The sequence below is a fragment of the Lonchura striata genome, chromosome 1 (assembly GCF_046129695.1).
Source record: "Lonchura striata isolate bLonStr1 chromosome 1, bLonStr1.mat, whole genome shotgun sequence".
In the NCBI taxonomy this organism is placed as follows: domain Eukaryota; kingdom Metazoa; phylum Chordata; class Aves; order Passeriformes; family Estrildidae; genus Lonchura; species Lonchura striata.
In genome coordinates, this window is record NC_134603.1 from 83,259,329 (window position 1) to 83,286,378 (window position 27,050).

General features: G+C 37.7%; 1 protein-coding gene across 2 annotated transcripts in view; it reads left to right on the forward strand.

Moving 5' to 3' along the window:
- Positions 1–27,050, forward strand: part of ADCY1 (adenylate cyclase 1) — a 153,615-nt gene that overhangs the window by 42,420 nt on the left and 84,145 nt on the right. For both annotated transcript variants that reach the window (XR_013340445.1, XM_021543139.3), the window contains exon 2: positions 7,343–7,492. Coding sequence is in view for 1 of the 2 variants with exons in the window: in XM_021543139.3 (XP_021398814.1) it covers positions 7,343–7,492 (150 nt within the window). In the remaining variant the exon portion in view is untranslated. The remainder of the gene's footprint in view (positions 1–7,342; positions 7,493–27,050) is intronic.

A 27,050-nucleotide genomic window follows, 5' to 3' on the forward strand; every position in this document is an offset into this window, starting at 1 on the left:
GAAGGAGGGAGTGAGAGAACTTGCACATGGCTTGGAGTATTTTTTCATGGTTTGGAGTGTTTTGGCACGAACACTAAATTGAGCAATACCATTCCTAAACCACGTTGATAATATTTGCCTGTATCTTCCCAGAACTAAGAAATACATGGGATGTGACACATAAGGCATTAGTAAGAATATTTTGGGTTTTTTTGAGTAGCTCATTGTGTCGTCTTTCCATAGATGGAAGTGACTGAGACCATATTATTGTGTTTAAGGTATGTGCTGTTCTGTGAACCTGTTACACACTCTGGAGTGCAGTACACAATAAGAGCAAGAAAAAGCTGTATCTGAGGTATCACATCTGTCATATCTTCTCTGAGAGGCATTCATAGCCTCTCATATACTGAAAAACTGTGGAATGCTAGTTCTCCTGTATACCCAGAAAGTAATATGGATGACTAAGAAATTTTTTTTCCCTCAGAGGTAATATTCTTCAGATTTTCTCTTCTGAATAGTCCCACTTCTGTGGACTTTGGAGAGTTTTTGCTTTATCTAGAAGTAACCTCCAGTTATCTAGCTGAAGTTCTAGTTTGATATATGGGAAGACTGTTCATATTAACATCAGTTGGGTTTGTTCATACAAATATGAGACCAAAAGAAATAACTAATATCGTTCACATAATGTCAATAACACACGTGTATCACTAGGCACTCATTAGATGTAAAAAACAGGGACCAGGTGGAGACAAATACCATTTAATTTTTTTTTTAATATCTGAAGTGCAACAGCCCAGTGCTTATCATTAGGAAGTTTCAAACAGTACTGTTGCAATTTTTCCAGCCTTTGGAAAAGAATATTGCTGTGTGCTTTGGCCTTTTTTTTCTCCCCAGAAGTACAGCTTTTATGAGATCATTCATTATTTGGAAAAGTTTGAAATAATTTAGAAGTTATGCTTAAAGGTATTTCAGCCTGTATTTACCATCCAGTTCTTTATTCCTTTTATCTAAAATTTCATATAGCAGTGCTCTATTATAGGTTACCTGTAAGTCTTTTGTATGGTATTTTTCAAATTCCCTAAAAAACAGCTTTCTTTCTTCATTAAAAAAAGCAGAAAATAATAAAAGTTCTTGTGCATAAGTTCTGCTTTCTGTCTTTCTAACAAGAAAATAACAAAACAAAACAACCTCCCAAAAAACAGCAAGCCACAAAAAAACCCAAAAATAAACAGAAAAACCCAACCAAATGAAAACAAAACAAAAAAAAAAATCCCAAACCAACAAAAAACAACAAGAAAATCCTCAACCCAAACTCAGAAGTCTTGATACATCAAAACAAAGATTTAATTTATTGCTTTTGGGAAAGGTATAAATGATGGAATTGTGTGTTCCTTTCAGAATTCCCTAAGAAAGGCACAGAATTTAAGAATCTCAAAAAAGAGGCCAAAATTAATGTCATAGATTCACGTCATATGCTTGAGTGAGGGTATTGATGAGGAGAAAGCTGCCATTTTGCAACTTCATTAAAATAAATATATGTAATCATGGTTACATTTATAATTTTTTTTTTTTTTAAGTTTCAGTGCTGCGTAAGATTTAGGATTCAAAATTTATGATTCAATCAACTCTACTTCTGCTATTCCATCATAAGTCTCTGCTACCTAATCTTAGAGGTAAATGCTTTGGGCAAGATAAACAGACAACAGTCTATAATGTAGGAGAGAGGTGCACTATAACTTTTCTCCTAGAGCATGCTTCCAAGCTTAAAGGGCATATTTTTTGGAGAACGATGAAATAAGTGAAATTTTTAAGACTGGTGTGTTTGATGGCTTTCAGTGACTCTGCTTTTGTAGAGGGAACTTTTTTACAAATGTGTATGGCATGTATTTAAAATATTTTTTTTAAATTGTGTCTTTTACTTTGGTCAAACAGGTATGCAAACAAATGGGGAGACACAAAGCAGATTTCTGCAATTACATATTGTGTTTGTACATGTCAGAAAAACTGGCTGTGGTTAGTGTACTTAGCATCCTTCATATCATAATAATTTCTCTTTACTTGTATGGTTAAAGACATCCCAGTGCTACTGTCTTTTCCTCAGCAGAGACACCTGCACTACACCTGCATTCACTGTCACTGAAAGAACTATTCACTAATCTCCTTTTAGAGTATGCTGTAGATTCAGAAGGTTACAAATGAATGCAGAAACCATGTGAATAGCACAGTACAACAGCATTTCTTTAGCATATGACATAAGCCAGCTGGAACCAAAACTTTACCAAAAAAATAGAGGGATGTTTATTCAAAATGGAAATGCATTTATTTGGAGAAAAATTGTTTAGCTGCTTTCTCTGGTTGGAGGGTGTTCGTTTTTGGAAACTGTCACAAACTAAAAAGTTCTCTTTCCTTTCTTACACTACTTCAGCAATCAGAGGGAGCAGATTTAGTAATTAAACATGCTCAAAATGTTTCAAAGTGAGTTGACTAAATTAATTTCTAAACTTAACAACACCATGTCAGAATCAAGACCTGGTTGTGCATTCTCCTCTGTACAGTATAGCACTGTACAGTAAATAAAGCACTGTTCTAATGGTAGTATTTTCCATAACAGAAGAAACTATTTTTTGTTTAAACTCTTGTTCATGATACCAACAATTTTCATAAAGAGCACAGTCTTGTCTTGCTTTTGAAGGGTTTTAGTGATAGAAGTGCTAACTCATTTTTGTAAGCTGTTCATGACTCTTTCTTTAGAGACATTCCTCACAATAGACATTCATATTTTAAAATAGTGCATTGTATTGCTGTATCTCAAAGTATTTTGACAGAATGAGTAAATATTATATTAGCCTAACAGGAGCAACAATAGTGGCACAGAAATCACTTGAAGTAAAATTCAATTAATGGAAAAACTGGAAATATCTAATCAAATATCTAAGGATTAAGATATACAGGAATTGCATAGATCTTTCCTTTTCCTGCAAATTTTGATGTTCATATGGAAATGCTGGCCATATCTCCTACATGTTCCACTCTACTTCATGAGTTTCATGAGAACTCATGCTTCTGAGAATAAATGAAATACTGATATTAGCTACTAAATTATAATTGTAGGAGTGGTAGCTATTGAAGTCCTACTTACACCACAAGTCCACCTTTTAGAAAGTGCAATGAAATTCTGAGGGGAGTCTCTTAAAGTTTCCTTTTTTATTATTTAGCCTATGATTATTTGGGCACTTCAGTAACCACCCATATGAATACCGCTTTGTAAAAGGTTTTCTGTGATCCAGAAGTCACTTACAACTTTTGGAAACAGCCACATTTTTCTGAGATAATTTTGTAGTATAAACAGAAAGCTACTCTGCAGTGAAAACCAGCTTTAATTTTGAACTATCTACTATGCAACTCTTAACCTGAGAACAGAATGTCTGCTGAGTAAACAGAGTCCTCTCAAAAAGAAAATAACAATATGTAGAATATTTTTTCACCATTTATTTGAGAAAGAGCGAGTGCATCCATGAAAGCCCACATGAGCATTCTTGCTTTGAAAGAAAAAGGAGAGAATAACTAAAAAAGTTTCAAAAGACTCTTCAAAGAGTCTCTCAGCTAATTCTGTGGGAAACTCAAGAAGAGGAAGAGGAATCTGGGGGATAAAAAGGAGATATTTAATTAAACTCCTCAAACTCTGTATACGCATATGTGTGTTACCTATGTCTACTGCCAGAATTATTTGCTAACCCCTTGATGGGTTTTGCTGTATTGCACAGTTCAAGTTCCCTTCCAAAAGTAAGTTGAGACCCAAAAAATGCACTGGAGAAATAAATAGTAGAGAGAGACTGGCATTTGGTTGTAACAGCTGCTGGAGGTTCCAGCCTCTAGGCAACCCATAAGGATTAGCTGTATTTGAAGTCTGCCTTTGATAACACTCTTACACAAGTAACCATGCCAGAATTCATCTGCTGGCAGGGAATGTAACTGACTAAGGACTAGAGAATCTTAAAGCTCAGAATGTTGATACTGAAATACTGCAATAGGCAGAATGCATGATACAGGATTCACTGACAGTGACAAAAAATTTTTGGAAACATGCTTTCATGAGTCTGATAACCTTGTTGTATTCTGGCTGACCTGTAATCTCATTATGGATTGAAAGAATAACATTGTTTTAAAGTTTGCAGCATAAAATTATCTTTGAACCATTTTGTGTTGCATCAAGTAAAATAGTTTTTTGGTATTTCTATAAATAGAAAGTGATGTTGAAACCTGAAGAGCACTAAGTGGTAGTATGGTAAATAATGTAGGAATGACCTAAAATGAAAATCCTTGACATTTCAGCAGTTCTGAATGCCTTAGTACCTTTTCAATGTTCCTTAGTTTTAACAGCAAGTCTCAGAATCTTTCCTGGAATTATGGGACATAATGTAATATGTATATGTATATGTATATGTATATGTATATGTATATGTATATGTATATATGTGTGTAGGTAGAGGTACATATTAAAATGAAAGGACTGGAAAATGGCACACATTTGAGAAGCATAGAGAGAAAGACTAGTATTTTGTTGCAATTGGGGGAAAAATAGTAATTAAGTAGAAACTGGTTGTGGAGGAAAGTAACTCTTACCTCAGGAGACAATCTGCCCTACTTTCCTTTCTCACATTTTGAAATCTATTAATCTTTTACTTGCTTTATCACTTTACTGATTCCCTGCAGGCCAGAGCTGACAGCTAAGCCCCTGTTTTATCTTAAACTGTTCAAAGCATATCAGAAAATTACTTACCCTGCTGAGCCTGAAAGTAGCAGGAACCCACCTACTGGTTACCCCTAGACTAGGTGATCACTGTTGCTTGCGTGAAATCATGATGACAGACCCAGAACAATTGGCAGATTGTTAGAATATATGGTCTTTGACTGCTTCTAGTTGAAATCCAGAAACTGAGTTGACTTTTTTTTTATTGTCTGTAGAGGTAATTATTTATGTCTTGAATCACTCTGGTATCAGCACAAAAAGATAGCTATTCACCGTGTGTTATTACCAGCTGTTTTGTATATGGGCAGGGTCAAGTAGTTGCACTGTCTGTATCTGTCAGCTCTGTTCATTTTATGGGCTCTCTTCACTGTCTTTGAATACAACCTTTAAAAATCCTTTCTATTTTTATACCATTGCACTTGAAGAATTAGCTTTAAAATACACTGTTGTCACTACACTTTGACATGACAAAATGCAAGGATAAGGTGAGTGTGGTCATATTTATGTCTCCAAAAATAGGATTCCATTGGAATTTCTACAGTCATTTCATTTTACTAAGTATTAACTTGTGATAAAAAAATTGATATACCTCAAACAGTTCTCTGTGATCAAGCAAAATAAAGCAGAATGGGAATTGCAGACTGTTTATACTCAGCCTATATAATGAAATAATATGCTCATTATGCATTTCATGATATGCATTTCATCTTCAAGGTTTTACTATCTGTATTGTCATCTGAAGTAGCATGTAAGGAAGTGGTATATGTGACTATGAGGTTAAAATTCATCTGAATGCAGATGAACCTGCATTTTGCCATTCTCGGGCAGAACCTATAATATTCTTCACTGCTTATAGCTATTGGAAGATAATTGTTTCTTTTTTGATAGCTGAGGGGAAAAGTAGCACTAAGGGTAAGCAAAGCTCCTTTTATTGTGACAGATTATCTTTGGATTTTGTGTTGGTGAAAATGTTTGCAGGGAATTTGTTGTTGATATCCTGTTAACTAATAACAACCAGGTTTGAAGGTAAAAGTTAAAAGACTTGTGAATCCATGAAGGTATATAAAACTGACTCAGAATGAGTCTTTCAATTCTTCCCACTATTCAGATGTAGGATGTTTATTATGTTTAGTTCTGCACATCAGAAATTTCCTGCTTCTTATTTTTGCAGAGTGGAGCATTTCCTAAACTCTCTCCAAAAACATCAGAGGCATCATATTGGATCTTTGTTTACTATATTGACTTACCATAATGCCTTCAATCCTTGTCTTGTTAGGAAGCATTCTCTACAACAATATCAGTGGTCTTATTTTTCTTAAAATTTGATTATATTGTTGGCACACTTTGACTCATTATACTGTGCAAACAAAAGAATTGGTCTCCTCTCCAATTTATGCTGGTAGATCATGCAACAGTAGAGGTGCATTACCTTGAAATGTATATACCTTGAAGTAGGAAACAAATGTCAGTTATACAGTCTTTTTCAACTCGTTTAGGTGCACAGGAACTTAACATGAATTGTGTTCCTTGCTGTAATGTCTTTCTTTGCTCTTATTTTGCTTACTCTTGGCCAATTTAAATGCCAGCTTATTTCTGATTTTTGGGAATTTGTGAATCCCATGAATTCTTATCATGACGTTGTAGGCTCTTGGTATATAAAGATACTGACACTGAAAAGACACTGGCAAAAAAGGCATTACTTCCTCTTAACTAAATACACATTGCATTGCAGAAATTATATACTGAAGACATGTTTCAGAGATGTGGTGAGAAACTTGGACAGAATTCCTTTTGATAGGGAGGTTGTGTACAAACCACTGTTCATTTATTTATGTTACTTAAGTAACTTTATCACACATTATTAAAACATCTAAAAACCCAGAAAGGCAGCTGAGTCATTTTTGTGTCCTTCACAAAAACACTGTTTATAGAAGTACTTCCAAAGTAATTCATGGTTGCTGATTATTGCATAGTGGTGGGCCTTGGGTTGTGCTAAGGGCCATCATCTGAAAGGACTCAGCACCTTCTGAGAGATCTGCTGCAGGATAGCATCAATGATATTTTGGATGATTTCTCAAATAGTACAGAATGGTTGCTAACAGTGAATAGGGGAAGAGAAATAGATTTTCCAAATGCAAATGATAAAATATCAAAGCTTGGGATACCTAGGCACACATCTTTTGCAGTCACAGGTTCATCAGTCCCTGTCTTCTCCACTATTACAAAAGGGACAATAATGTTTTTACAAAGGCACAAGAAAATTCAGATTTAGTTTTCAGGGTATATTTGAACAAATACTGATGATATTGCTCTCCTTATTCTATGGACAGATCTGCCAATGGGCTGATGAAAGAAATGATGATGAATGAAAATGACAAGCTAAAAGAAACTAACTCCAGCAGATGCAAAATTCTGTATTATGTAAGATTGCTTGTCCAGATTGGTGGTAGCTGCTGTAATTATTTCACGGCAGAAAGTGAATACCCATCAGTGATGTGGCTAGCACAGCACAGTTTTTAACAAGTTTTTTTTTAATATATCTTTGATGAGCAAAAGTGTAAAATAAAAATCTGTATTTTAAAATATTAATTTATTTTTCTTTCTTTCTTACAGCTTGTGGCCAATGCAATCCTTTTTGTCATTGTAAATTTGTATGGGGTCTTTGTGAGGATTTTGACAGAAAGGGCTCAGAGGAAGGCATTCCTTCAGGCCAGGAACTGCATTGAGGACAGGCTGAGACTGGAGGATGAAAATGAAAAACAGGTCAGTTTCTAAGCCTTATTTATTTTTCTCTGTTTCTCCTGAGATGGCTGTAGTTATGTCAACAACATGAGGACATTGTTGCCAATTGTATGCTAGGGCATGTGTGCATTTCCATTACATGGGAAGTTCTGCCTTCCCCCATCTGCTTCAGGTCTTCCTCCCCAGAGGTTGCACACTCTTCACTCTTCATCTGCAGAGCTCAGAGAAGGTACAGGCTGACTCCACAGCTACTGTCAGCTCCAGTGCCAGAAGGCATCTGTTTTAGGGCTGAGGTAAAGCCAATATACTTTTGCAATATAAAATTGTGGTTATTTATCTGTATGTATGTTTTTGGGTGCCTGTTAGATGCACTGTAAATACCTTTCTTCTCACTGAGTGTTATATAACCTATTTGCCTTCATGATACTGATAAGAAAAGTCAACATTTTGGGCACAAGAGGCTGCACTGGAGACTGAATAAGTATAATTGATAACAAGAATTAATATATTTTTGTACAACTAATAATAAGAATAACTGTGATAGCAATCAATAGCTCTTCTCAAAAGTCACCTCAGTTATTTGATAGTTTATTTCATACAGTTTTATCAGTCAGCCTTCCAAGCATATTTGGAAACAATAGACAAAGAAAATGCTTTATTGCAGACCTTACTGCTGTTACTCACAGATCTTGATGCAATTTGGGTTGTCCCTTTTTTTTTCTTCTATATCTTCTTTGTATTCTTCACACATATATTTGTAGCTCTGTCACCTATTGTATTAGTAGCTAGTTTTCTCAGTACTTTTCCATGGCCTTTCCTGAAGCAGAAAGACAAAACAAATTCCAGAGCTCCAAGCCCCGGGGGGGTAAAAGGCTCCATGCTATCTTGGTTCTTCCTGGGAACCAAAGTTCAGAACCACTCTTCGAGATATATCTCATGAACAGAGTACAGCTAGTGCTGAAGGGAGCACTCCAGAGAAGGGGCTTGGACCAGGAGGGGAATTGCATCCCCACTTGTCCTCCTAATTTGTGTTTTTTATCAATTATGATAATTTTCTGAACCTATAAAAATGTACTTACCTCTGGGGAGGGATGGGCTTTTGTGGATATCTTTCCAAAACTGCCTCTGAAGGCCTTCAAATAAAGTTCACCTTTTATATTACCTCCTTACTAAAATTATCTCAAGTTCCATTTCCAGCTTGGGAAAAAGACAACAATCTTTGTCTTTTATAGCTTAAACCTGTCATAGCTTAAACCTGCTATGATCTGTTGGTGTGTAATGTTTGGACTAGTTTTTCTTTCTGTACAGGTGATAATACAGAGTGACACTGGAATACCTCTGTGGCGTGGTGGTTTCTTACACCAAACAAAATGGCAGAGTCCTCAAATCTTGTGTACCTCACACAATTTTACTGCCTCTCGTGCAATTTCTTTAGCAAGTATATTCCTATGTGTGGAGTAACACAAGTCTATAAGTATTTTCTGTTATGAATTAAGTGAATATGTTGTTTGTGAGCTGAACATACTCTGTAATAAGTAGACATCTCTTTGAGTACTGCATGTCTTTTCTGGCTGTGTAAAAATGGTATTAGGATCAAAGCCTTTAGATTTAATTCTGTTATTTTGTAATCCAAAGCTGCAGATTTTTAAAGGCATAAAGGTGCCATAAGTGAATTTCCATGGTATTTAAACAAGCCTGCCATTCCTGTCTTTGAAAACCTACTTCTGGGATCCAGCATGAGAACAAAATGGATTTTTTGTGTTTCTCTTGTTAACACATTAGCAACCTGTCTTATTTTATATATTATCCACGTATATAGAAACACAACAAAAGCAATAACATTACACATAAATGCCATTATTGTTGATAGTATACCTAAATATTCCTGCAAATGTTTTTCCAATGCAGTGTACAGGTCAGGGAAGAGAATAAACTTTTCTCTTACACTTGTGAAATTAATTTAATGCATTGCAGTGTAAAACTCAGTGTAATTGTGAAATATGCTAATTAGCTGCCACAAGTACACCAAAATACTTTCTGTGGCTGTTCGCACACTATATTAGCATAGCTCTAGAACCAGAGTGAGAATTAAGACATAATTACAGGCTACAAAATTATTCTACTATTGTTGTGGCATAACATACTCTGAGTTTCCAGCTGGCAGCACTCAAGAGTGTTATGAGAGGAGAAGAACTGCTGCTGACCTAGTTCAATTTTTATGATCAGTCCTGTATTTTTGTTCTCTGAAGTATCAGTTTTACATGTTAAAAAGGACTGAATGTTTTCATCAGACTTTCTTGTCTCATCCAAATGCTCTGCCCTAGAAAACATAGCCCTTTAACACTGAGAATTGTGACCCAAAATGGTAAAATTAGTCCCTGATATTTCTGTGCAAGTCTCTTACTGGGAAGGAAAGACCATGGTCTTGACTTTTGAACAGACACAGCTTTCTGGAGTTAAAGTGTTGACTGTGTGAGACAGACACCATAGATGAAGATGTAAGTGAGATTTCTTCCTCTGTGTCCTACTTATAGTGAATTTTCCTCATGGGATGTATTTGTAGTAATAACCCTACAGGATAATTTTGGTAAAACTATTTTTGTGAGCAAGAGTAAATATCTTCTGTTGGCACATTTTTGGAATCATGCAAACAGCCTTGAAAGTGTAGCTGGGGAAAAAGGGAGCAGACAGATTCTGTTTATTTTAAAATTCATTGTAATGCTTACCCTCTTATCTATTATCTGCGGTCACAATTAATAACAGGCCTTCATGGCAGCATCATCCATTTGTTGCATTGCTAAATGTTAGATTACAATTCCACCAAAAGCAAAGGCCAAGAATCAAGTTTAGATAATGAGCAAATAGTTACAATCATCCACTTGGTATAAGCTTTTTCTCTTGTTATCTATAAATCTCAGCAGCAAGTCATCCTCTGCGGAGCAAACAGCTAAGAATAATTAATTATTGTGAGGTGGGTCCCTTTCCCTGGAATTTTGCTTTTTCTATTCATGCTCAGTAAGAGCATGTGAGCACTTCCCCTCACTCCCACTGCACCATCTCTCTGTATCCACTTCCTTAATTTCAGATCATCCTCTGCCCATACAACAAAAAAAGCATTGTCACTCAGCTCCCTGAAGGACTCCTGGTCTTAAGACACCCCAGCTGTTCTTCCAGCAGTACTTCACCCCTTCTCAAGTAAGAAAGAAAGGAGCAAATAGGGATGGGGAATGGGGGATGTATTCAACACAGAAAGAGTCTGCTTCTTATGGAAATGATTGCCATCTGACTAAAAGGGGATATAAGTAAGGAAGATGTGGCTCACCATGTATTGATTTCAGGTGTAGTAGCTCCTGAAGTGGAGCTGTGCTCCAAGGAAGAGATATAATTGTTCTTCTGAGGCCATCTTAATTTGAAAAGCAACTGCACCACTGTCTTTAAAGACCTGTAGACTCTCATTTTACAAGTGTCTCTTTCAGCATCTTTATAGTTTTGTTGTCCCCACAGTTTTGTGGTCATCACTCTAACTGGGTACTAATTAATATCCTAAGTATGCACTGTGTAAAACAAATTCCTTTTATTTGTCATAGACTTGTTATCTGATTAATTGATTTTGTGCTTTTCAGCTCTCGTTTTGTGACATTTATAGTCATCCTACTGTTACCTGTTCTGTGCCACTCACAACACTGTAGGCTTTCATAACTCTCCTCATCTCTCTTTCCAAGCTGAAGACCTGTTGTCAATCACATTCCCTCCTTGCCCTGCTAATACGAATATTTTAATGCATATTCATGCACTAAATTTGGGGATAATACACATAATTTTCCTTGGTGAAATGCACTTGTAGCACAGGTTGATATGAAAAGTGCCTGTTGCTTTTATATAAGGCAGGCCAGGAAAATATTTGTCTTCATGCAAACCTTCAAAGCCCACAAAACTACCTTAAATATATTCAATATCTTAAATATTATTTAATTTCATAAGTACATACAAGTATGTTTGCAAAATAAAGCCTTCTTTCAAGCCATTTGTTTAGATCTTTCCTTCCCTTCTAAATGTTACTTTTGTACTTCCTCACAATTAGAATTGACAGTGGAAAATCAACTGGAAAGTAGCAAAGTATACAGAACGGGGGAATTGCTATCTTAAAAACTAACTGTGAAATCAAATATAGTTTTTCAAACCTTTGGGACTGGAGAAATGTATTTATTGGTGGCACCTGTCTTTCAATAAATAGTTGTGTACTTCACTACACTGCATGAAATTTTAATCTATTTAATATAAGAAACTGAAAGAAGCACTCAAAAATGGCTGGGAATTAGGAAGCATGGGGCTGAGACAGCCAGCTCTGTTTCTAGCTTCAGGACCACAAGACTGCCACTCCAGGTAGACTAATCAGATTTGCTGAAGTATTGTTCAAAACTGCAGTAATGCTGGTTCTGGGAGACAGACTAGAACTTTGGTGATGGTGTGCAGTTACTCCATACATGTTTACCAGACAATGTGCAGCTAGCTAAATTTTCCTTATGCAATGCTGAATTATGTGTGCAAATATCTGTATGCATATGTATCTGCATTCCAAGTGTCTTCTGCAGTTCTGGCCAGTGTCCTTAATGTTGCATGTAGTAGCTGGGTCACCACGGAGTCAGAGATTTTATTAATAAGTATTCATAGAAATGGAAAAGGTATCAACAAAAGATACCATGACTCTCACTGCACAATACTTTGAACTAGTGTTTGGGTTGCCTTGCTTTCAAATTCTCTGCTGCATTCAGATTCCCCTTTAAAACAATTTGATCTAGACATTTCTCATTTTGGATGAGCGTACTGCCTCTTGTATATCTGAGTAAAAAGATGACTCCTACAGAAACCCTCCAGTGGTTTTGTCTGTTGTGTTTAATTTCAATCCCTTATGAAGAAAGGGAAAAAATTACATTAACTTTGAATAAAGCAAATCATGTTGGATTTTGTTTTGGTAGTGGATAACAGTTTGCTGAGGTTTTTAGCCTTTCAATTCAGAAACCAAACTATGGAATTAGTTATTTGCACAGCCCCAACAGAAGTAATTTTTAGGGTGCCTGACAATATGCTTATCAGGTTCTCCTCTCATTTCCCATACTTTTTATTCTCAGAATCTTGCATATTTTTTTTCAGTGCAGAAGAATATATAACATTTATCATTAATGCAGACCTTGTCTCCATAACTGTTCATACTTGCAGAATGCATTAGCAAATCACCCTGCAGCAAAAATTCCACATGCATCATGTGTGGACACAAAACCATATTCTTGTCAAATTATCTAGTGTGCAGCAGGGAAGTGATACTGATTTTGCTACACACACCCTACACTACTGAAAGTGTAGGGTGTGTGATGACACTTGATCCTCTACAAAAGCTAGCCAGTGTGATCTTTGAAAAACATAGATGGATTAAATTTAGCTAGTAGCATGAGCCTGTACAATATTACCACTATGTTCTATGTTACAGGGCAGCTTAAAATTGTATCTATTCCAACATCAAATTACAATCTTACACAGAAAATTCTATCTTCAAAAATCAGTTTGTTCTCTACTAAGATCAGGCAAAACAGGAAATAATGAGTGTTGCAATTTCAGGCTGTCAGTTTGAACTACTGGACTTCAGGCCCATTTGTGCAGGCTGACCGCTAGTGTCTCTTAGCCAAATCAGAGATTAGAAATTTTCTTGATGTCTACTTTGTTTGCCCCATTTGGCCACTTAGATCCTTACACAGAAAAAAAATACATGGCATCCCTGGTCTATCTTCCACTTTTCTCTGGTAAAAAGAGATATTTCTCTCTCCCACACAGCAATAATTGCCCAGAAGATTTCTACTGACCAGCACCTGTTAGTCTCCAGTCCTGCAATAATCATGCATGCGTCTGTCCTTCAAAGAGCAAATAATAAAACTGAGGGCTACTCAGATAAAATGAAAAACTCCAGGTGGAAGGCTTCATCTTCAACCTGAAATCATTAGGAGTTGCTTGTGACCTCCTGCAAGGAAAGGTATAGCAAACAAATAAATGTGTTTTAATTTTAGTGATCTATTGTGCCTCTTGGTTTGCAGAATAAACGTCTCATCTGAATCCAGTTAGTGCAAGAAGCTACACTGCTTGGCATACCACCAGGACTCCTTTTATCTGACTTTGGCCAGGTAAAAGTGAGGCTTGTAATCTAACCCTTTAACCTACAGCTAGTAATCCTTAAAAGTAACAGGCACGTCCAAGGATAGTCCAACCCTTCCATCTTGAATTCTTTGTTACACACAAGATGTTTTTGTTTGCGCGCAGTTACAAGAGGACACCTCAACTTAGGACTGCACAGCTGTAGAATAAGAGAGAGATGCACCTTGCTACTAGACTTGCAACTCCAAAGTATAGAAACATATAGTAAAATGGGTAACATAAAATAAAAACACACAATTGTAAATCATATAAAGTTCATATATTTTACTTGCCTTGTAATTGTATTACTCTAGCTGTGTGCCTTTATTTTACAAAATGAAACTTAAGAAAAGTCTGTAAAAACATTTAAATAACCACATGTAAGAACAGGCTAGATCATTACTATAATTATTTGGTTGAACTTTATTTCATCCCCTGAAAGTTTTCTGATGTTAGTAAATGTTGTAACCATAAGCTTAGCTAAGCACCACATAGCTCCTCCCTCTCTCTCTCTCCATAGTGGCATGGAGGAGAGAACAGAAAGAACAAAGGTGAGAAAAAGAACAAAGGTGAGATAAAGACACTTTAATAAAGCAAAAGCTGTGCATGCAAGCAAAACAAAACAAGAAATTAAGTCACTGCTTCCCACTGGCAGGTTGGTGTTCAGCCATTCTTGGGAAAGCAGACTTTCATCACATGTGAAGGTCACTTGAGAAGACAAATTCCTAGACTGTGAATATCATCATCCCACTTCCTCTTCTTTTCACCAGCTTATATGCTGATTCCATATGTTATGGAAAATCCCTTTGGTTAGTTGGGGTCAGGTGTCCTGGCGCTGTCCCCTCCCAGATGCTTCTGCAGATGCCTCCTTACTGGCAGGATGGTGTGAGAGGTAGAAAATCCCTTGGCTCTGAGTAAACTCTGATCAGCAATAACTGAAACATTCCTATATTATCAACACTGTTTTCAGCACAAATACAAAGCATAGCACCCTACTAGCCACTGTGAAGAAAATTAACTCTATTAATTCTGTGTAAAAAAAAAAGCAAATTAAATATGTAAATTGAATTGTTTATCAGCCATTCCATTTTATGTCATAAAATATCAAAAATGTATAGATTTACAAATTTAAATACTGTAGGGAACGCTGTGCTCCAGGACAGCTTTGATGAATGGAGATGAGAGATCTCTGAAGGCTGCTCTTAGGATATAAGGTTTATTAGGGATGGTGAAAGGTCTTGCTTGGAGCTGCCAGACGCAGCACGTGGCGAGGCCTGAGGGGATGGGGGAGGGGAGAGACAAGGGGTAGAGAGGATGCTCTAGGAAAGGGTGGAAGTTCCAAGTGACCGTCTGGCCCCTCAGAGACCCCTTATCAGGGGGCTTCAAGGTGGGCTGGAACAAGACTTGGGCCAATGGGGTCACAGACACCTGATGTTTCAGGGGAGGGTTACAGGTGTGGGATGAACCATACATTTTGGGGGTTGAAATAGTCCATTTGACTTTTGGAACTATCTGTAGGTAAGGGTATTGGCCAGCCAGTAGGGGGGATTGTTTTCATCCTGGCTGTACTATTGTGAATCTTTTGCCAGGCAATTATATTTATTCATCCTTTCCAACAAAATACCTCTTTATAGAGATTTATTATAGCTTTATAAAGGTAAAGAGAGGGTGCATTAACTTTGTTTTCTAGTACTCATGCTCAGGCTGAGCAGGAAGATGTCTTGGACTGTTGTTTGTTGCAGTCTGTTTCTTTTTGACAAATGTATGCATGTTAGACAGTCATGCCACCCATGTTAAGCTCTTCTATATAATGTATGCCAGCTTACTTTGAGTAGACTCGATAAACTTTTGGGAATATTGACCAGCTAGTAAATAGGAAGGATCTGCAGGGGGCTCTGGACAGGCTGTATTGATGGATTGAAGTTCAACAAGGCCAAGTACCAGGACCTGCCCTTGTGGTGCTGCAGACTTGGGAGAAAGTGGTTGAAAAGGTGTCTGGTGAAAAAGACTCGGGCTTGCTGGTCAGCAGCTGTACATGGGCCAGACAGTGCCCAAGAGGCCAAAAATGGCAGTGGCATTCTGGCCTCTATCAGCAAAAGTGTGGCCAGCAGGAATGGGGAAGTGATTGTCCCCAGGTAGTGGGCACTGGTCAGGCCACATTTTGAATCCTATGTTCAGTTTTGGGCCCTTCACTACAAGAAAGACATTGAGGAACTGGAGCATGTGGCTGGGGAAGGGTCTGGAGAGTAAGTCCTGTGAGAAGGTGTTGAGAGAGCTGGGGTTGTTTAGCCTAGAGAAAAGGAGGTTCTTATTTTAGGATCTTATTGATCTCTACAACTGCATGAAAAGAGGTTGTAGCCAGGTGGGGGTCAGTCTTTTCTCCCTGTGATGAGAGAACATGGCCTCAAACTCCACCAAGGGAGGTTCAGTTTGGACCTTAGGAATAATTTCTTCATGGAAAGGGCTGTCAAGCATAGGAATGGGCTGCCCAGGAAAGAGGTGGAGCCTCCGTCTTTGGATGTGTTCAAACAAACCAATCATACGTGACAGTCAGTGCCATGATCTTGTTGACAAGGGGATGTCTGGCCAGAGATTGGACTTGATGATCTCAGAGGCCTTTTCCAATCTAGATGATTCTGCAATAAATTAATAATTTAAAAATTGGTGGTTATATAATTCTAAACCTGTTAATATTTCAGGTGCTAGAAGTTTTAGAATAAATCAAGCAACTGTCAATCAAATATGCTTGTGTTTGACTCTGAATTTTTCAGTTTATTTTTCCTACTTGCATTGTGTAGCTTCAATTAGAGAGAATGAAGGAGGAGGGGTGAACAGGGTCACACAAACCTGTTCTTATTAGATTACTAAAGACTCACAACCGTATAGTCTTAAGCAGATAACAGTTTTCAGCAGATAACATCATGGATGACAGTTGCCAAGGTAAATCATCATAATTAGGCACACTGGCTATAGTGCATCAGATTGTGAAGTTCAGTTGTAAGACAAATAATTCAAAAAAGTTTCCTAGAGTTTATTTCTAAATTTAGGGTAATATCCATGACAGAACTGTGTTGTGAACACTAATACATTTTAGCAAGATGCCACAGTGTGAAGTAAAGCAACCTCAATAGTGAATACCAATTTTCTTCCCTCAGCAGCAGGAATTCATAGAAAGCTTTGAAATATCATTAGAAAACTCTCTTACATGTATTTTTGTTGTTCACAAAACTGTTTTCACTTCTAGAACAGTCTTGAACATAATAAAAAAGTTAGCTAACATGTTACACACATTTGACGCTTTTCCTGTGCCAGTCTTCGAACACAGGGTGGTTCCACCATAGACCATAAACTGTTTTGTCACCTAGGTGTCACATGTTTCATGTCACAGCAGCTGGCACTACTACATGTGACATATCATTGCAAATGATAGGTTACCACTTAAGCACAGATGATCTCCTTGAACAAAATACTGAGCTAGACACTTTATTTTCATTCCAATATATGAAAGTATATGCTGCTGGCACACATGTTCATATGGATTTTTTGCCTGTTTCCTTTGGCCAGCTATCTGTGGAGGAAAAGAGCTAGACTACACCCCATTAACTGGCAAAAGAAATAAATTTGAAGGTAGTATTTTTGTCAGGTTTGCCATTCTAAATGAACTTCCGTGTGTCATGTGATTTAAATTCTTTCCAAGGTTTCTGTTCCCCATTACCTCTTCAATACAAACTTATTTCATTTGGAGTTTAGCTCCCCTTCATTCACATTTGATTAGGAGTTTCCCAATCTGACAAGGAAATAATGAACTAAATCTGAGTCACACTTGCTATTTTAAGTGGATGAACACACTCTTTGCTTCCTTAGCATATTACTGATTGGTCTTTGTTCTTCTACTCTGGAAGGCAATGAGATTTTCTCCAATGGGTTAGGCTCACTTCCCTCCTCTGTAAAGAGACAAAATGAGGCAAAGGACAAAAACTTTTAGATTTCTCTAATCTAAATTAGAAAAACATCTCGATTTTTCAAAGCAAACCATATTTATATCTTAGTCTTTGGAGATTCAGACATCTATTCCATTTTACTGTTTTATGCTATGATTTTCTTTCCTATTGCTATATAGAGGCATTTACGGTCTTTGAAAAAGGAAATACTAGCTGTTTGCCACTGAATATGTCTTTCTTAGGTTCTAAAATTGCTTTTCTTGACTTCAGGTTCCTGGGGTTTTTTTTTCATTCCTAAGTTTGCTTACACCCACTAATGGGCTCAGTATCTATAAATATCAATCAAAAAGCTTATCTTTACTGAAGATTTCATCCTTTTCTGCCACAAGCAGAGATCTGTACTAAAAAAAGAGCATGTGCTGATATTGAGTCGCTACCACAACTCTAAATGAAAGTGTGTGATGCTGTATCAGACAGTAGCAGTGGTGTGAAGCACTGGTTCTAGCACAATACAGTGTCCTCAAAGTTCCACTAATTCTGGACTCTCAGCTGCAGTTTGTGTTAGCTCCAGCAGCAAGAATAGAAGACTGAAAATGTTAATGGCCTTTCTCTTGCTGCTTCCCTATGCTGGCTCCATTTCTCAACCAAGTGACAGAGGAGACCACTGAGACTTGCCACATATCTATGTAGAGTTGGTGGAGATATGTGAGTTTTGGAGGAGTGTGTGGAAGGAGAATGTCATAACTCATGTGTCACAGTAGAGAACCACAAGTCATCCACAACAGACAATCTTTATTCTTCAAAGCTCATATTTATATATGGATTGTGTTTAATTCTAATTTGTTAGTTACTTATGGCAATTCAGTTCATTGGTTAGTAGTTGCTAGTGTACGTGTCTGTCAAAACTTTCCTTTCTAATAATGTTTACATTCTTTTTTCATGGATACAGAATCATTCTCACAGTTAGAAGACTATTTTTACAGGTGCATATTCCTTTCTCACGGGAACTTGTTAGGTTAGCTGTTAGCTGTACTTAGCCAAAGTAGAAGACCTGAGCCATGATTTTACAAGGGTACACAAGGTTCTTATTTTATAAGGCTTCACCTATATGCAACACTCATGGGAGGAAGGAAGATCAGAGAATGACGCAGTCCTAGAACCAACTTGAGCTGTAACATGTTACATGTTCTTCAAGAAAAGTTCCATTAGTTGGGGGCTGAAGCATTAATGAGGGCAGAAGAGGGGGATGTGTTCATCTTGCTGAAGGTTGAGCTCTCTGACATTCCAGTCCTGAGGAATATATCCTTGCCTAATCAAGATATTCAATGTTACATTGATGGAACAAATGTAACAGACATTTGTTCTGTTGGCTGTGGAATGGAAAGATGTGCTGTTTTAACTGTGGAGGAAACTTAGTACACCATGGGTAAACCAGTAAAAATTTGTATGCTCTTCCATTTACCACGGAAGGGGTATCACTGGTAAAGCTGATGCTGCTTGTGAGTCCATCTGCCTAATATTTTGTAAAACAAATACAGTAACAGGATTGTTGTCCCAGTCCTGTTCATGATGGAACACAGGACAGTGTGTGGCACTTAAGCCTCTAGCAAACCTGAGCTCACAGATGTCCCATCTGCCGGCCAGTTTAGGAATTGCATTAGCACTTCTGTGTTCCCTCTGATCATGACATTAGCAGATTATTAGTGCTCTTTGTGATAATTTTTAAGACCTCTCTTTATTTGAATCAGAAAATACTTTCCGTGAATAAATTTTAATTTTTGAATTTGTGCTTTAAGTGTGCCTTTTTTGTTCTTAACATATATATTCCAACTACCTATGCATACAGTCAGAGCTACCATGAAAGGATCTTTTCACTGGACCATGAAAACTAGCCTTCCTGACTCTGCAGGACAAGGGGTAAAACATTTTATTTCCACATAGGAAGATTTAGAAAAGTATGTTCAGTGGCTTTTCTGTGCCACAAAGTTACATCTTCACTGATATACCCTAAAGAACCTACTTATTAAAATCCTACTGAAGCACAATTGAAACAAAGATATTTGTTAAGCTAACACTGCTGGAGTTGAGAAATACCTGTCCCTGGCAATGTACTCCAGAAATGCTTTTCCTTCTTTCCTGCCAAGCATAAGGAAGCTTCCAAGTATCTGCTCTAGAGAATGGTCTGATTATATCTGTATGGCTACTTGCCTGCACTAAAAGAAGGCAAATATGCCTTATCTATAGAGGCACTCAAGTTCCTCTCTCTCAAGTTCACTTCCAGTAGGAAGATTTCTATTAACTGAAATGAATAAAATCTTTTTCCTGTCAAGTTTCTATAATAGTTCCGTGGACACATTGGATATTCCCAGTGACTTTCCAGAGGGAGTAAATATTAAAGATAAAAGGTGAAAGTAGAAAGACTAACAGTAGTTTGGATACTGCATGATTTATTCATTGCCAGTTTCTATCTGGTATCAACTGTTAGATAGCCTTTCTGATGATTAATCTTTATTGATGTATTTTTAGAGCACTCTGATTTAATAGCTACGAGGATAACTAGGAAGACAGCTTGTGCTTTTTATGCTTTCAGTTTTTTTGTTTATTCTCATAACCTTTCTCAGCTCTTGTTTTTATTTGAACAAGATTTGTGGAGCTGATGTTAACTTAGCCTACTCTTAATTTCTAGTCCTTTCAGGAATAACACTTGTCTTTTTAGAATAGTGTCATATACATATTCCATAGATATTTTGTGATCATGGAGTATCTGGGGTTTCTTTATATGCAGAGGTTTCCAACTTATTGTTACAGCACAGTTTTAAAATTATTAGAATTACTTCTGCATTTGAATGCTTCTGAATTAAGGTACAAACAAGACCATATGTCAAAGTAAATAGTATGGATTTTATTTGATAGCGAATATAAGAGAGATAGAGAGAGAGAGAAAGGAAGAGAAAGAAATAGAAAGAAATAGAAAGGAGGTGGGGGGACAGAAATAGAGTGACAGAGACAGAATAAAGAAAATATCACCACTCTGTGGATCCCACCATCACCCCATTGATTGTCTTCAGCTGGTCTTTTGGTGGGAAAGGTCCCCCTGAAAAGCATAGCATCTGATGAATTAAGATATGCTCTCAGGCCAGGTGGGAATGCCCAGGTACCTCCCCTCAGCAGGGGGAAGTTTTACAGTCTCTTGCAGCAGACTCTAGATCTGTTGCATCACATTGCATCATGTGCAGTCCAGTGGTGCAAGTCCTCAGGAATAAGTCTGAGGAGCACCTTCAGGGGTCTTTGATGGATTATGACACTCCTCAGTTGCCTCTGAAGTGAATCTCCTGTGGATATGGCCTGTGGGGTTGGGGGTTTCACAGCTGGGCTGATTCGTGTAAAGGAGGATGGGTGTTCACTGCAGAGGTTATGCCACGCACTTGAGACCTCTTCCCCCACCCTCGGTTGCAGGAGGAGTCTGTGTAAACCTCTGTGGGCTGTGGTCTCCCCCACCCCAAACTCAGAGAGAGATGATTGTTGACGCAGCTAGTGGGTTTGGCTTTCTTGTGGATGCATTCTTTTCCCTCAGCCTGAGATGAATAAACAGTAGTGTCCCCTTCATCTTACCTGGGCAGCTTAACTCACAGTCCAAAGTTCCAGTCAGGCATCTTCAAGGAGGGGTGGGCTTCTGTAGTTCTAGCTTCTTTATACAGTTTCTGCTATAATGGGTAAAACTCCCTCATAGCAATGTTCAAAGCATGAACCATTTCAATCCCTGACACTTACTTAGCTCATGTGTTTTTCTGGATGGTACCTACAAAGTACAATGTGCTACCAAGTTTTTCTCATTCTTATCATGCTACTTCTTGAATGCTGTCTTGCGGACTTCATACATTTGAGCAGTTTTATGGTTTTCTTATGTCCACTCTCGATTCCAATGGTTCTGCACTTCATGCAGCCCATTGCCTTCTGTCTTAGCCAGGACTTCATGTTCTCCTAATTGTTTCCCAAGGCCTTACCATCTCCATTATGACTAACAATGTTCCATGTGGAAACTATCAATGCCTTGTTAAACACTATTCTGCTGATAAATCTTTCCTTTATTTAAACAAAAATAATCACTAAACCATAGAAAGATGTCAAATTGCTCTGGTATAGGTGTATTCAGACGGAATGCATCATGCAGTTCATACAGAGTGTACTGATCATCTACCACAACTGTGTTGTTACCCATTCTCTTATTACTCAAAATCTGTTGGTTAGGTATCTGGTCTTTTAGGTATTGTCTTTTATGATTACTACTGTAGTAATGACTTGCCAATAAATAGAATTTTCCAAGAACTCTCAGGACTGTTCTGAAACATTGCCACCTTGTGGCTTCTGGAAGATCACCATCTTTAACAGTGTTATTTCATATATTTAGGTGGAAGAAAGAGCATAGCATAGTTGCATTTCCAATAATTCACTAATGAATTATTCCAATTCACTAATGAAATCTGCTGCTGCTACAAAATGTACAAATGAATCCTAATAGTCATACACAAAATTGTTCTTCCATGCATTCCATTAAGCTTCTTTTCACTCTTCACTCCCCCTTTTTTTTTTTGTTTTTGTTTTTTTTTTTTTTTTGTTTGTTTGTTTGTTTGGTTGGGTTTTTTTTTGTTTGGTTGGGTTTTTTTTTGTTTTGTTTTTCCTTAGAGGGAATTAAAAGGGCTGTGAAATGTAATATAAGGGTGACAGAGATTGTGAATTCACTAAGATGTAGCTTTCAAAATTATACAAAATTAAGCATAGTATCATGGTAATATTAGGTAGTGGGCAGTAATATTTAGGATGTACTTTGGAGTCCCTGCTGACTAACTAGAAACTGAATCTCAAAATTATATAGATGAGTTGACTCTGAAACAGTCTTATTAATGTTTTACATGCATGTCTGATGCTTGTCTTCTCTAGGGAGAAAAATTTGTTTTAACATATGGTGGCACTTTCCTCTTCAGTATAGCAATAACAAAAAAATATATGTAATAGACTGCAAAAATTGTTGGGTTAGATTTAATGTTCCATATTGTAAAGGAATTTTGTAGAGCAGATGATCAAAATTTCCTTTCTTTTTTGAGCTCCTTTTCCTATTTGCCATCACTGTTGGACTGTTACTATAAAAACCGAAATTATTCATGTTTTATCAGCCAAGAAACAAATATGTCAAACCTGGTTTTGTCCACATTTTAATTTTTTTTTACTTTCTTCATTCCTAAAGTTGTTATGAAAATGCAAAAAACAAGGCATCATGGACATGAAGTCTATCCTAAATAATGTGGTTCAGTGCTAGGGAGGATAAAAAAGGACCAGGATCTGGTGTGCCATGCAGACTTACTGCTTCCCCCAACATGAAACTGGGAATCCCCAAGTCCCATTTAGAGCAAGTTCCACAAGACAGAGTTCTCTGCCATCCAGGTTTGGGGCCCAGACTCCCTGATGGGTGAAGGCAGTGCCAGCATGCCAGCTGGAAGGAGCAGTTCAGGAGGAATTTAATGAAGCTGGCTGAAAGAGGTGGAGCTGCATCCATTACAGTCCCGCTGTCATGGTATTGAAAAACATGCAAACAAGTATCATTTTCTACATGGCTCTTCAAGATTGTAGATTCATTCTCAAAATGAATTCCAGCAGATGTGTATGTACAGTAGGATGAGAGGACAATGAGCAATGAGATTCAAGGAACCAGAGAAACACAACAGCCTGCAGCTCTGAGGCAATGCTACGGTTCCTTTGGTTGCTTCTCTCAGCTTGGTTGCTTATCTCAGAAAAAATGACATCTGTTTCCTTTGATAAGGTATCCTGCTCTGACTATAAATAGTATTTCCATTTTGTTTTCATCTCACATGATAAACTACAGGAATACAACTTAGCATGGGGAAGCACAGCAAGTTTTTGGACAGAAATTTCTGAGGATGCTGGCTAGAAACATTTAAGATATTAATGTGCTTTTAAACCTTCTTTTCTGATGAAGGGAGTATGGATTTATTTACAGCCTGCTGAAAGAATTTGAGAATGTATCAGAGTCATCTCCCATACAGTTGTCAAAACAAATAATTTTGTACAATAGGAATAACTGTATAATATTTGGACAACTACATGGAATGATTCTAAATCAAGATGAAAATTTTAAAGTACTTTGAGTTACTTGTAAGTGTTTGGAATGAGAAGTAAAATGAGAAAAGTATTTTCAAAATGGGAAGGGGTCAGACATCTTTTGGAGGCAGGCACAAGAAATGTATTAGGAGTATACATAAAAGCAGAGCTGGGATGCTTCTGGGAGAGGCAGGGATGGGGATAGAAGAGGGAATTGTGGTGAGAAGCCTCCGAATTGGAGAAAGCTTAAGAGAGTGTTGGAGCAGAATAGAGCATGCAGATGATGGGGGGGTTTTACTTCAATAGTGTCTGCTTGCTTCTTTCCTCTCCCTTCTCAGAAATGAGAAATCACACAACTCCTAGAGGGTACTGAGCCTTGAGCTCCTCTTCTGTGTGTGGTGAGATATCAAGATGGCTTCAGGGCTCCCCAGGAGGCTTCAGGCACCCACCTCTCCTGGTCCTCATGTACCAAGGGGAACAACTTGATGCACAATCATCAAAGCGGACCTCTGGATGTCATCGAGTCCAACCATTCCCTCAAAGCAGGACTGCCAGGGACACTGGGTCTGGTCAACTGTGGCTTTGTCTAGTCAAGTCTTGAATAACTATTAAAGTTTTTTCTTGGGTCCAACATGAAAGAAAGTTGCAGTCCAGGGTTATGTACTTGTAAATAGAGTAGAGGATGTTCCAAGCAGTATTATAGGGTCTTTTTCTCCATTAACAATGGGAAACATTTTTTTCTTATCCATTTATCTTGCCTTGGCATATTTTCCTTCTTTGTCACATGCATAATGGTACTAGTGGTTGAGCCAAGGTAACACTGAGCAATTTGGTATGCACATTTTGACTTTCCTTGGGGTCAAAATGAATGTTTGCTCCTCCTCTGTTTTCTAGTGATGCTCCATTGCTGGAGAGAGAAATTTGAATGTTTTTCTAAATTGACTGTCCTTTTCAAAAATAGCTCTCTTTATTAGTAGAGCAGTAATCATTATTAATCAGGATTATACCATTGGCAGAGGCAGCTAAATTTGGCATTTGAAATCCCAGAACAGGACTGGGAATGTAAAATGTTGTGAATGAAGAAGACGTATGTCCTCATCTATTATTTTCTTTTCTTAGTGAGATTTCTGTAGGGAATGCAAAATTATTGACTGACAATTACAGTCTCTGAAAGTAATTTTTTTTCAGCATGTGATTTCACCTTAGACCATTTTAATGCTGAGTAAAGATTTACAGTATGAAAAGAGAGTACGAATTCCTGAAATAGTGTAAATTGGTTGTATGGCCAAAATTCAATGTTCTGAAAACAGTTGTAATAATCCTAAAAAAACATTGTGAATCATTTAGAAATAATAAAATATAGAAACATTTGTTTCTACTAGACCTTGTGAGGCTACCTCAACACAAAATTATTTGTGACCAACTAGATGGTTTGCAACATGAGTATTGTTTTATTTTGGTAAAAGTTGTTGCTAATTGATTAGTGCTCCCTGTGTTACTCTTTCTATTTTTTACTGCCATCACCCACACCTTGTTGGAGGCAACAACCAGTCAAACATGAATGTCACCATAAATGTGAGTGATCTTCAATTGGTTTTGTCACTTGTTCCATTCAATGCACTATCCTACACATCTAGTTTTCCTTTTAGCTTGGTTTACAGATTATTTTTATAATCAGATTAGCCATACAGGAGTAAATGATAAAACTGGACAAAAACTGTAGGACTTGCTGAATAGAGATCTAGGCAGAGTCTTTTCCCAAACCCACCAACAGCTATATTTTGTGTACATGAATTCACTCTTGCTGCTCCAAAGTCCTTCAGCATTCCTTAGGCTGAAGGGCAAACTGCTTTGCTTGACAGATGAGATTTTGCTGTAAATAGGAGAGACTTTTCTATATTCTTTGTAGAAAGCTGGATGGTGTCTTTCATTTACTTTCAGTGTTTTGATACTCTTCATTGCAGGGTTATTTCTCACATTTTCCAGTCTCCTCTTCAGGAACAAATCACACAGACATGCTGCTTACAGTCATGCTGCTGTTTCCCTTCTTGGTCTGAAAGGTCAGCAGTGGCTTCCCTTTGAGAAAGCCATAACTGAGTCTTCCCTCACTTGGTGAGGAATTTCATCTCTAATCTCATCTCTATCTCACCCTCATCTCTAATGAAAAAAAGCAAGCCATCATAATTTGATAGAGGATTTTCTTATGTTCCCTTCAGCTCTTGTTATAGTCAAGCTAATGTGTATAAGAATCATTGTTTTTGTAGCCTCCCTTAATACATCTGACATCTGCACATTTCAACGCTGTCAGGTGCTGCATCCTACAGCTCTCCAATGCTGCCTTCACAGTAATGATTCTTATTACTTCCCTGGATTGCATGTTTTTTGCTATGAACTGCAGACATTTTCTGTGAGCTTTATATTCATGTATTGTAATTATTTGCAGGCCATAGGAGAACTATTCAGTTAGCACTGCTCCCTGGAAGAGTCTGTCACTATAATTTTTGTCTGCTTGTTTGTCTGGTTAAGTTTGACTTTTTAGGAAACAGAAGTTTAAACCCAGTCTCTCCTTAACAGTTTTGAAATTTACTAATCTGTTTCAGCAAAATGGTGAAGATCTTATTTAATATGTTCACTGCAAAAGAAGCTCCAGAGAACATTTAGTCCTTATCAGACATTGAAAATTTCTCATCCAGAGCAATACTTATGAAATTCCAGCATCACTTTTGCCATCTTAAGCATCAGAGAATTTAGCCATCAGTCCAAATTGCTCTCTTGTATGGGTTCTCTACTGCTTGAGAGGTGGTCAGCTCCTTTTATACCCCCAGTTTATTTCTCTTAACACAGTAAATCAACTTTAGGACACACGTAGCAGTCACAGAGCTTTGTAAGATCCACTGTGGATGTTGCAGATGATAGATAAATATGATTGTTCATAAATAATACAGCTAGGATGAGAACAGTTCTCCCAGCTAGCCAGATGACACCCTTGCCTTTGGATGGGTCCTGGGATGAAATGGACTGTTCCATCCCACCCTCCAAAAGATGTATGGCTCGTCCCACACCTCTATCCCTCCCTTCAAACATCAATTGTCTGTAACCCCATTGGTCATGCCTTATTCCAACCCACCTAGAAGCCCCCTGATAAGGAGGCTTCGAGGGGCCACGCGGTCTCTTGGAACCTCTCCCCCTCTCTTGGAACTTCATCCCCTCTTGGAACTTCCCCTCCCTTGGGGCTTCCCCTCTCCTAAACCCTCCTTTTGTCTCTCCTCTCCCCCACGCTCTCAGGCCCGGCCATGTGCTGCGTCTGGGAGCACGAGGCAGGACCCTCCTGCACCCCCAATAAA